Source organism: Lepeophtheirus salmonis, chromosome 2 (assembly GCF_016086655.4).
Source record: "Lepeophtheirus salmonis chromosome 2, UVic_Lsal_1.4, whole genome shotgun sequence".
Taxonomy (NCBI): domain Eukaryota; kingdom Metazoa; phylum Arthropoda; class Copepoda; order Siphonostomatoida; family Caligidae; genus Lepeophtheirus; species Lepeophtheirus salmonis.
Genome location: NC_052132.2, coordinates 34,082,216 through 34,095,169, shown reverse-complemented (window position 1 = coordinate 34,095,169; position 12,954 = coordinate 34,082,216). Strand labels below are relative to the sequence as shown.

The 12,954-nt window shown below is 30.0% G+C and overlaps 1 protein-coding gene across 1 annotated transcript; it reads right to left on the bottom strand.

Moving 5' to 3' along the window:
- Positions 1–6,643: 6,643 nt before the first annotated feature.
- LOC121113579 (uncharacterized) lies at positions 6,644–7,377 on the bottom strand. The gene is made up of 2 exons (XM_040707385.2): positions 7,008–7,377; positions 6,644–6,957 (listed from the first exon to the last, which is right to left on the bottom strand). Exons 1-2 carry the CDS (start codon positions 7,266–7,268, stop codon positions 6,748–6,750), a joined length of 471 nt encoding a protein of 156 aa, XP_040563319.1. The 5' UTR covers positions 7,269–7,377; the 3' UTR covers positions 6,644–6,747.
- Positions 7,378–12,954: the final 5,577 nt, after the last annotated feature.

Genomic DNA, 12,954 nt, shown 5'->3' with positions numbered 1-12,954 from the left:
TACTAATTTTTGAATGTATTTGTATCATCTTCATCCCTCAATAAAGACTCGTTGCCAAGAAAGCAATTAGATATAAGCAAATTTAATTTCCCTAAATAGCAACAAAAGCTATTTTTTCTTTAACTCGATCCATTATATTCTTGGGCTCGACCCTTCAGCGATTTAGTATTTTCTTGATCTCAGCTCCACAAATTCCTTATCTCAAGTAAGATGGTCTTGACGTCCACAGCACTAGTAAAGACCAAAACACGTATTTGCAATAATAAAATCTTGCAATATTTACGCGAAAAAGATATTTTTATTTGTAAATGATTATTAGTAAAAGAACAGAAAAATACCCAAACTATGGTATAATAATTCAGTTCATTTAAGAAAAGGTGAAAAATTGACAGCCCAACAAAATATACATTTTATTTTTTTTATGCTTGCCAGGAAACGCTATAAAAGTTATACGCCAAGCGGTACAACTTTGACCACATGATCAAGTTTTTGTCTTTACTTAATTGCATACATTCTTCAACTGCAAGGCCCACATCTTTTACTAATCACGCAACCTCCATGAAATCACCCTTTCAATTGAATTATAAAGATGAATTCCGAAAAAATGAAGAAAAATAGACATACTTTATGAGGAAAATTAATAATATAACGCCATCTGTGATATCCAAGAGCGACATCTTGCGGAGTAGAAAGGTTTTTATGTTCGACAATGAAATCTCCTCAAGCTTTCTTTTCTTTATTTTATGGCTTTGACAAAGACAACAAGTCAAAATAGACTCCAGAAAATACTTTTTTGAAGGATAAAATTCAAAAAAAAAAATTCGAATAAGCGGAGAAAAAATAAAATCCATTAAGAGGGGAAAGAATAAGTTCAATTTATTAACAATTTATCATGTGAGAGTAAGGTGCTTGGTGGTGGAGGAAGAAGGGATCCACGTGAATAATAGGGAATATCCCCCCCCCCTCTCCTCCTATTTCTCTACACAATATCCCTTCAAAAATATATTTTTCATTTTTTCCCTTATGTACATACATATATTCATATTTGACGAATATCTTCTACATGTGTCAGAATGATTTATGAATATGAAAAAACGCTTCATTGATTACTATAATTAATTATCGTTTTTATTACTTTTGTATATGTACATAGTAACGTGAAACGAGTTTGACGGAACAATAGAAAATTAATTAATTATTATAGCTCAAAGTCTACCAATACCTACCTCTCATTAAGTGCAATTCATACCTTTAGGCTCAAATTAAAGAGATCCTTTTAATTATGAATTTTATGTAGGTACCTATAAATCCAATCAACTTTTCTGTAATTGTATAAAGACTCATCTTAATAGGTATTGAGTGCCTCATTAAAAGGAAAATAAAGGCGTTCAAGTAGAACAGTTGGATGGACTTTCTAAACATATCCTGTAAATCAGTCAAAACCATAAATTTTCACATTTTATGAACACATAGTCAACGATGTTTGAATACTCTTGTATTATTTCACATTCATCGGAAACAGTCAAAAAGGTTGAATATCGATTAATTATTATCATTAGATATTGTGTCTAAAATTGATCTCCCAGATGATTTTTCAATGCTAAGCTCAGACGCATCAATATAAGTAAATGACCCTGGTTCACACTCTGTCGCACTAGATAATCCAGGTCTTAAGTGACCTTTCGAACATTCGAGGTAACTAAATAAAGAATAAGGTAATTTATGATTTCTATAAAAGCCAACAAATACGGTATTCTTTCTGTGGTAAAAATGCTGTATCTGAACATATCTAATTGTTAGAATAAAAAAAGTATACATAAAGTTTTTGTCGAAAATATTGAATTTAATTAAGTCTCAATGAAAACTTCTCTTTTTAAGTTACTTGTTAAGAAAAGTGAATTTCAATTTATTGAGATATGTATCATGATCAGTAGATTTAAGATTATTCTTAAAGAGTTAAAAAGGAAATGAGAAACACATCTTATGTAAAATTTGATTTAAAGTTTCAGCTAAATTTTTCAAAAAAGCGTTACAATCAAAATTGATAAGCGAACATATATTTTGGTTAGAAATTTATGACTTTACATGAGTGAAAATGGCGAGTTTTATTTTCTGGGTAACAAAATCAACTCATTTTTTACAAAAGTACAATACAAAACATATTTGGGGCATACTATTAGATGTAATAATTGATATGTTTGTATTTTAATTACTTGAAATCCGTTTCCTTTACAATAGGATATTTCTCAGCATCAACAAATCCTATATATTTTTTGTCAGCCACAAATTTATCAGCTTTCTCTCCCTTCATTACTTTCCTGAACTTTGTTGAAACCGAATTATATCTTTTTAAGCTGTTACCTTATCTGTTTGGCGTCAAACATGATAATTTTTTCAGGGAGGTAACTTCCATTTTAATCGAATATGAATCCATATTAATTAAGCAAAGTTTGTCTATTAATGTCTCCTTTTTGAGTGTGCACTGAATATCTGCGTGGCTACTTGATCTAACAAATAGCAATGTAGCAACGAGCGTGTGTAGCCAAAGCTCAGAGCGTCATATTAAAAAAAGAAAGGAAAAGGGTAGTACACATAGAGAAAGAAATTTCTCTATGGGAGTACAAATCTTCATATATTATTATATTAATGTTTGTCTGTATTTTTCTCCGTTGGTTGACCCCTTTTAACACCAACTAACTCCGATTAATACCAAGTACTCCCACTAGTAAGTAATAGAATATAACATTGGTGACACAGCACCCTGAGTAGGTTTTTTCTTAGTCTAGATCTAAATTATTTTTAACGAGGTGACATTTTCTAAGGAACAAATTAAATGGATTAATTTGTTTTAAATTAGAGGCATTCTGACAAAAACTTTTAAAAATAGACAATTTTTTAATATAATTTTATTGATAATTTTATTTTTTATTACTATTTTTGCATGAAATGACATTTTTTTTTAGCAAGAGCCATAATTTGTATGGGACTACATTAACTTCAGTCTTAGGTTGTTTTATATATATGAATTTCTAATTAAAGATTCTATTGCATCTGCTGACAAATTAAAATTTTACAGCAAAGTTTTTGTCCATATTAGAATGTTTTTTTTTATTTCTGATTTAAAAAGAAAGATTACTTGTGAATTGTGATTCCTTATTATCATTTCATTATCCAATACGGAACTTTGTATGTATATTAACAGAACCTCCATGTCTCCTTGTTTCTGATCTCAGAAAATGTTATAAATATTGAAATTACTTTAACTTTTTGATTAATCTCTCTGCCCATATTGTTAGTTCGTAAAGCCCTTAACTTATAGACGAAACATGATCATAAAATTTTCAATAAAGTGGTTAATGTTCATTTTAACTTCATTTAAATTGTCAGGTGAATGATTGTGAGTAATTTGATTATTTAACAATTCATTGCTAAGCAATTTGATTATTTAGGATTTGATTATGATACAATTTCATTGCGAGCAAGTTTATTTTCATGGATATTTATATTGTATTCACGCAATCAAACTATTGTATGTTAAGAAATTATCAAGAGAGACACAATTCTATTTTGCAAAATAGAACTCGGCCAAAAGGTTGTGTAGGTAAACAGCTGGTCCCTAAAGGGGATCAAAACCTATCGACACCATTATCCTTAGTATCAAAGTCCCCTTCTAATATCCTATGAAACACCTCGTACCACAGGTTGTACAAGTGAACGGCAGATCCAAAAAATGAATCATACCCCACCTCCACCGCTTCCCTGACCATCAAGGACCCCATTGGATATCTTATGATATACCCCACCCACGGATTACACAAGTCCAAGGAGGATCCAAACCTATTACCGCCACTAACATGAGTATCAAGGACTCCTTCTAATATCCTATGACACGCCCGTCCCCCGGGTTTTGCAAGTGAACCACAGGTCCAAAAATGGATCATTACCTACTACCACCACTTGTCTTAGCATCAATGACCCCTATTGATATCCTACAATACACCCCACCCACGGGTTGTGCAGAAGAACCGCAGGCTCAAGAAGTAGATCATTACCGACTGCCCCCGCTTCCCTTAGCATCAAGGACCCCTTTCAATATTCTATAATATACTACAGCCCATTGGGGTGTGCAAGTGAACTTCTGGTCAAAATGTGGGCCATTAGCACCCGCTATGACTTCATTGAGCATAAAGAGCCTTTGTTATTCTCACAACTCAAGGGATTGAACTTTTTTTGTATTACACTTAGTGGGCTCTGTAAAACTATGTGTAACTTTGTAAGTGGTTTATGTCCGTCATACGACTCCTTATTCAGCAAAATCTATGTTTATATTTATATAGGGAAAGTGTGCAATTCCTTTGTAGAGTTGTTCGTTCATGTCTGAATTTGAGATTTTTTGAAATGATTGAATAAAAATATGATGGTTAACTATATCAAACAAACGATTACTAGCTTTAATTTTGAATTTTGTGGTTAATAAAATGAATTATGAAAGTTCAAAAACTTATAAGCAAATACAATCAATAAGTGTTTCACAATTTTTCATTGAATCATAATTATGCATGCAGCTTCGCATGTTTTGTCTTGTTTTTAATTTTCCCTCTTGAAGGAATGGAATAAAAAATGACGTTAACGTAACATGAGTCATGTAATTTACATGACACTTTTTTTCCTTCTTTCAACCAATCACTTTTTATGTTCCCCTCATGTGGGAATAAAAATTATGTGTGATTAGTCTCAAGAATTCCATGACATAGTCCAAATACTTTATTTTACATAGTGTATCCAAAACAAAACTCAACACTTAATGCCTTTAAAGGCCACCCAAGAATGCCTTGTTCTTTTTTTGGTTTGTTAATAAAAAGAATTTAACAATTGACCACCCCCGAAAATATGCCACCCTTTAAAAAATATTCAACGCAGGTGAAAAGGGCAGGACTTTAAGCCGTCATGGATCCTAATAATCTTTTATTAAATACCAAAAACCGTCTAAACTGTCAAACTCAAGCGATTAGCCACTATGTACTACCTATACTCAAGAGACGAATACAAGTAACGAAACAAAGTCATATGGATTGCTTTTTTTAATTAAAATATGAATATAAATGATAGGGGGAGAAAGATGAATGAAGGAAGCGTGGGTCATTAATTCTTGGAAATGCATTTTTACATTAATCGATTACAACTAAGAAAAGTAGATTTATGTGATCATGTACAAAGAAAAAAGAAAAGAGCCAAAAAGAACATTATATCATACATATTATAATTAGTTTATTTTTGTTAAAAAGAAAAAAGGAGATGAAATTAATTTTACTGCATACGTATTTTGATAAATGTATGTGCATAGGTACTATGTGTCTATTTGTTTTAAGGTCTAAATCAAAGAAATTTGCTCTCAAATCATTCAAAGCAATGCTTCGATATATTGCGCCATATATATGAATGACAAATGAGATCTTCATTCCATAGTGTAGGTACATCCTAATGTGTATGTTTTATGTCTTTGCAAAATCAGTTAATAACTTGGTAACATATTCATATGTGTACATATTTAAAAAACTGAACAGAAACAAATGGGGTTTCATAAATCCTTTATCCGTCATATATTAGTTCTGAAAATGTATTTTCGAGCAAATAACACGAACAAAGGAAAAATATATCAATTAATAATTATATAAAATAAGTAAACTTGTGTATCTTTGGTTGGAAGTTAGAGCAATTATCTAGTAGAGTAATTGTATGTAGTATATAACAAATTACGATTCCTGAGTATTTTTAATGAAAAATACTTTATAACGGAACCTACATATATATTGAATATCACGAAACCTAATTTATTTAAATATCAATACTCGATTTCACATTTGATATAATGATATTCTAAATAAATATTTATGGGACTTTTTAGAGAATAAATATATAAAATAAAGTTAGGGAACAAATATAAATTTATTCAAGGATAAAAAAGTTTGTTTGGTTTATTTATGGTTGAATTTTGAACGTGCCAAATGGCATGATAATAATTTTAATATTTTCTTCTCCTTTTAAATACGTACTCTCTTTAGGTATACCCCTTTAATGCATATTTTATTGATATCAACCTTTTTTAAAATGAGCATTGATGACGTCATCATTTTACATAATTCCGATTTTGAAAATAAAAAAATGCGTTGAATTGTTTTTATAATTACTTATTTCTATGTAATAGGGGAAGAGAAAACAAATCATTTGTGCTTTTTGACAATAAAAATAACGAATTGTTCGTGTTTATTTATAAAATATATTTATAAATATATAGGTATAGGACTTCAGCAAAATCAATAATATGTTTTATCTCTCAACCTATTATATGCCATCCTTTCCTCTTATTTGCTTCATATTAAATAAACATAATATAATATGTTATATACTAAGTACTGTTAATTTGATAAATGAGATTCAATCTTTACATTATAAATAATGTGACGACTGGTTTTACTTTATAATGAATTAGCACCTTTGAATATATATTTATCATTTGAACTCATAATATAGGAAAAACTGTTTAATGCATTACAAAGTTTAAATAACGGTTAACTTTGATTTTTGTAAATCGTTATGGGTAGATTGAAGATAAAAAAAGACCTAGCTTTAAATAGTATGCATAGAAAGTTTAATTATGACTTTATTGTAGTATAATATAAGCAATGAATAACAAATTTAATGGTTGAGGTAAAAGAGTCTCTTTCTTAAACGAGATGATAATCAGATTTAAAGCTCATCACTCGGTCTATGATGCTCTGGTTTTAGCTCGCCTTTAACAATCTTTTTAAGCTCTACAGTAAAATGTAAATAAGAATTAGGAGGAATCCCGACAGAAGGAACACCATATCCCCCATATGCCATGGAGGGAGGAATCCTTAGAGTCCTTATTTCTCCCTCGCACATCCCAGGAATACCTTCCTCATATCCTTGTATCACCTAAACAATCAATGAAACAAAAATAGTACATTGATATATAAATTACAAACCTCATGAGCCCCAAGTTGGAATTTGTACAAATGTCCACGCTCCTTGGAGGAGTCAAAGATCTTTCCGTCCTCATTGTCCACTCGGCCCACATAGTGAAGCTTTAAATGATCTCCAGGCTCTGCCTTTTTTTCCTCACAATTACGACCTTTCTTAAGTATTTTGACGACGAGTTCATCCTTTGGGGTTGATGATTCTGCTTGAAGTTGATGGAAGAAGACACTGAGGAGTAGAAAGGATAAGAGAGGAAACGTAGAGTGCATGATGATGACGAAATAAAGGGAAGAAATAAATGTTGATATCAACTTTTTCTCTTCTAGCAGCTATACGAAAGACTGCTGAGTAAGTTTGGGTTTGATATTAGGTATGTAAGCAAAATGTTTGCTTATAAAAAAATAGTCTATGGACAAATTGAATCATCTGAATGATAGTTTATGTTGTTTTAAAAGGGATTTGACTTGGTAGTTAGAAAATAAGTATTTGTGTATCTGAGGGTATTCGATGTTATTTCTTATTAGTAACATGGGTGGTCTGCCTTTCTGAGTTAAAGTGTAAATTTGTTTGTATAGTGTGTTTTGTGGAGGACCATGTTTATAAATATGTTAAATACGAATATATTTTATTGAACTAAAACAGATTTATATACAAAAATCATATCTTATTTTGAAATTTAATGAAAGAAAAGGAATTAACAAATGACTATCTTCCATAAACATTCCCTAATATTGGTTTTATTCTTTGTAGAATTACGTCATTTTTTTAAAATTATAACTAATAGTGGGGTCAAGTGGGTGTATTTTAGCTTTTCCATTGTAAAATATTACTATTTTATTTAATTACTTAAATGTAGCCGGTAGTATGGGCTATCAGTTTCATCAACTTTATATCATTTTTGGGGAAATACATACTTTCAATAATATTTTATCAAAAAATTCCCTAAATAAAAGTTTCTGGACCTCAAAGAAAAAAAAACAGGTAGAGTTTTTTACATCAGCTCATTCAATACATTAAATAATTAAGTTTTAGGAACTGTAAGCATTTGCTTCCTATCTAAATTAGGTTACCTAAAAAATCTCCATTTTTCGAACGTGGGATGAAACAAGCTAATATAATGAAATCAATAATATATGGCTAGATGTGGTGTACCTCAAAAATTAGTTCCAAGTATTTCGATCTCCTTACTAAATCCACAACCTCTCTCCTTCTACAGATTTACTTGTTTCTACAGATTGAAATATTGCATTTTTCCTCGATATAGAATAAAAAACGGAAATTTTTCAATACTATCACATTTACCATAACAGGGGTTTCCGCAGGGGTGTGCTAAAGGGATTGTATCCCCCCCCCCCATTAAGGATTTTTTTTTCGTCATTCGGGCAAATTACGCAATAAAGCAAAAAAATTAATATTTGAAATTTTTTTCCAAAAAAATTAAATTTTTTATGAATAGATATTTGATTTTTTTTCCGGGAAATTTAATATTTGTAATTTTTGTTTTGAATTAACTTTTTGTTAATAGGTATAGATTTTTAAATTTTTTTTTCCAAAAAATTTATTTTTCAAATTTTTTACCCCAAGAATTTAATTTTCTTTGATTAACTATGGATATTTAATTTTTTTCCTAAAAATTCAATTTTTTTCCTAAAAATTTAATTTTTCAATTTTTTTTCCTAAAAATTTAATGTTTTGTGAATAGTTATCGATTTTTTTAATTTTTTTCATAAAAAATCCTTAAGCCAAGCACCTTCCAAAATATAATATAATCATACGGACACCCCTAAAAACTGTTTCTTTTTTTATTGACTTTTACATAAAACTGTAAGATAAAACATAACAAACTTAAATATCAATGTGTAGTTAAGAGTTTTTAGATTAAGATATGCTCTATAGATATATATTTCAATAGGTATCAAATTTTTTTGAGTAATGCACGAAAAATTCAGATACTTTCTTTCTTTAATTGAAATTTTCCCGATAGTTTTTCAAGCACAAATTAAAACTGTCATGTGGAAAATAATAACTAAGACATCCAATGCTAACATGAAATATTTCAAAAGTTCACCCAATTACTTAAGAAATGCAAAAATACATTCATCAGACCCACCCTACCATATCATTTTTTTTCTACTTTAAAAAAACCCCTTTTATTGACATTTTCAACAAATTCAAAGAAAATTATCATGGGAATTCACAACTTGAATCAAACTACTCGTTATATCTATTGGAACATATCTCTTCTAATTAAAAGGCAAGATAAAAACCTTTAATGGGTCGGAGGTTGTTGGCCACTGGTTTACAAGATATTTTATGATATTTAGAAGTACTTAAAAAGAATCACGTTGTATTTTTTATTGTGTTTCACAACCTTTCCTATAAAAGAAAAATCCACAACGTCCATTGGTAATTAGCCAATTATTCCTGCCTATTAAATTACCATTTAATAATCTTTCACAGCTTAACAACAGCTAATTCGAATTGAACCAATCAACGTTCAGAGTACTGATACTTGGGTAAAATAACCTAAAAAATATACGGTAGGTAACAATTAAGAGTAAAAGTTTAAATTAAATTAGAGAATGGTACTTTTTAGGTTGAGGAGGTAAATAGTCTTTTTTACCATGTGAGCTGTTGCTTTTTATTATACTGCAGATGACGTAACTACATCATTTTGTCCTATAATGATGTACCGTATCCAACTTAAACTTCCCATCGAAAAATGTATCTCCTCATTTCGGACGATAAAATTATCTGTTTGCAAGGAACTCAAAAACTAACTCCCTTTAATTCACTTCCAACAAAAGTAAGATTAAAATATAAAACTCATAAAATGGAATTGAGACAAAAAAATAATTGAATATATTCTTCATAGTATTTGCACTTGTACTTAAATACATTCCAGGTACTTATAAATTACATAAATACCTCGAAAAAATAAGTGTATTCTTATACGTGCAATTGACTGTAGTACATTTAAATGTACTTAGCCCTATATCTGCTTATAAGTAGTGTTATGTCGATACTTATTTAGAACTGAAGACTGCATTTCCATCCAGTTCAGCCTCGGTCCAGTCCAGTTCAGTCCTTCGTATCAGTTCCTTCTTAAATTAATATAGTTCGATCCTTGATGACGTAACTTAACTCTTTTTTTTTTCTTTTTTTAATCAGTTCTAATACTGATAATCCAAAATCCTAGAGGATTGGTCCCAAGAACTAATTGGACTTGTCCTAAGACGGTACTGGACCAAACAAATAATGACAGACACAAAACTGCTTATAAGTGCAAAAAAATAAGAAAAATGGACTCTTTCTTTGAAAGTCGACAAGGACAACAAATATTAGTCTGTCGTAAAGACAGAACACCTTCAAAAATTAATACTAAATGTAGGAACACACCAGTACAATCAAGGAGAAAAATTTATATGAGTCACTTGATTAGGAAATTTTTGAATTTATCCCATCGAATAGTTAATTAAATTACAACTTACAGTAAAGTAGATGTAACCGCTGTGTCAGCTGAACGTAGTAGTCCATTGTTTGTTTATACCCCATTAGCAAATTGATTGTTTTCAAATGAAACAAGAGAAGTAGACATAAAATTATGCAATATTTGACTCTCAATGCAACCGACATGGACCACACATCTAGGTTTTTCTTTGCGTCTGTTCCTTTCCGAAGCATGTTTATATCTACAAACCAGATACAATAAAATCTACTCATTTGCTTTTAAGTCCAGAGATTTTACATAAAATGTTATCATATACTATATATGTATATAAATTGGATGTTTTTAAAATTAGATTTGATTCCCATTTTAGAAAGAAACAAAAACAATCCAGTTGATTTAATCAAGAAAAATAGTATGTACAAATGTATATAGGTAAAGATTATGGAGCAAACGATGCCTAATATGGCTTTGTAATGATTTAAATCAACATGTAAGAAGGAATTACTGTATAATTATATTATATTTTAGCTTCAAAAACCGCAAAGAAAGATCATATCTGAGGGATTTTACAATAAAAAACATAGATGTAAGAACATATATGGCGTACGTCACCATAAAGACAATCTTTAAAAAATATCTAAAAAAATAGAAAATACCTTCTTTTTTTTTTAAAACTTCATTTACCCAATATTTCATAGACCTATTTGAGTCATTTATAGGCCTTATATTCAAATTTGTGGGGTAAGTTACAATACCCACGAATATTTGCTGTAATTTAAAACCTTTATTTAATTTAAGAGACTTATATTGGGCCCGATATGGCCTTTCCAATAAAATATGTCATATATTTAGTGTGACGATTAATTTGAATCACTTTAATTGTGATTACGATGCCTCCAAAAGGTTCATAATAATTATTTACTCATGGAATTTGACAATAATTTGTCGAAGAATGTAAAGGTAATCCAAAGCCAATTGTGAGGAAAAATTTTAAAGCTTACTTCTCTGTTGACGGCTCACATTTGTGAACAGGGACCTATTGACAAATCTCATCAGGTATAACAGGTTTGCTATTGATTGGTTACAGTAGTTTCTTAGTCATAAGGTGTACAGGGGCGTCTGTAGGATTATTAAAATTACAATTTTTTAGAAAAACAATTGAAAAATTAAACTTTTATGAAAATAAAAATAAAAAATCCAAAGCTATTAATAGAATTTTTATTTCTTCGGAAAGTTATTTCAAAAATCCATAGTTATTCTCAAAAAATTAAATTTTTTTGGAAAGAAATTTCTCAAATTAAATTTCAAATATAAAAATTTATTCCAAGCAATTTCTAAAATAACATTTCAAGTATAAAAGTTGAAGAATTACCTAATCTTAATACAAGCAACAGCTTTCCAGGAGTAAAAACTCCTGGAAAGAAGAACAAAAAATGAATTCAAATATACTTACTTATTGGGAATCTTAGGATTTAAAGGTGATTGGTGGGGATGTAAATATTGGCTAAATAGCATTGAGTGTCAAAACCCCTCATAACAGAATTTAATCAAAAACTATAGCCAATTTGAGAGACATAATATCTGCTGACAATGGCAATAATTATTACATGACAATAATATTATAACAGCTTTTTGTAGTCCCTACTTGAATATATGCTTAATTTTCCAAAGTTATTAATTATTAAGATTATTCTTGAAGAGAGAACAATAAGTATAAAGTAATCACAAGTGAGGGAAATACAAAAATTGACAGGGAAGATGTGTTGCAGAGTTATAAGTCATTCCAGCCTATAAATGGAGTGGGGTTTATGGTTGTTTTCTACTTCTCTCGCCTACTTGCAGCTGATTTAATAAGACATATATAAAAAAAAATAAACAAGAAAATTAATCTGGTCACCCTGACAATTTGAGGATGGTTTGGGGATTGTCGATTTTAAGCTACTCTCCTCCCAAACCTTCCTCAAATTGTCAGGGTGACCAGATTAATTTTCGAGTTTATTTAAGATACGGGCGGATCTATGGACTATAATAATAAGCTATAGTGCTCCCATGCCTGAAGAAAAATATAGAGGCGATAAGTAATGCAAAAGACTATTCTATTACCAAGCTGTTAACTTTGGTATGCTTTAGAGTTAGTGTCTTGCCAATAATCCCATCAATTTAATAGCCTAATTTTTTATCTCCAAATTTTAACAAAACTACTAATAAATCAAACACAAAGGCTACATTAAACTTATTAGGATCAGAATATTTATTTATTTACTGTCTACCTAACTAAGCTAAGCAGCCAAGTAAAAATCCTTGTCACCTCTATATTTTTTTCTCTATAGGTGCTCCTTGCTCCCTGATATGTTCGAATTTAAAAAAGGGCGGAATAATTTAAAAAAAGCAAAGTTTATCTTGATGTTTGCCGGTACCTCATTTGTGATCGTTTACTTGATCTAAGAAATGACAATTTAGTAACGTGTTTTGTAATTTGTGTAGCTATTGCTCAGCGTGTCATC

What these genes read in the sequence shown, in the direction of transcription:
- LOC121113579 (XM_040707385.2), bottom strand. Translation starts at nt 7,268, where the DNA reads ATGCACTCTACGTTTCCTCTCTTATCCTTTCTACTCCTCAGTGTCTTC. An exon ending in TCCAACTTGGGGCTCATGAG is followed by an intron (nt 6,958 to 7,007) that starts GTTTGTAATTTA and finishes TTGATTGTTTAG; the next exon opens with GTGATACAAGGATATGAGGA.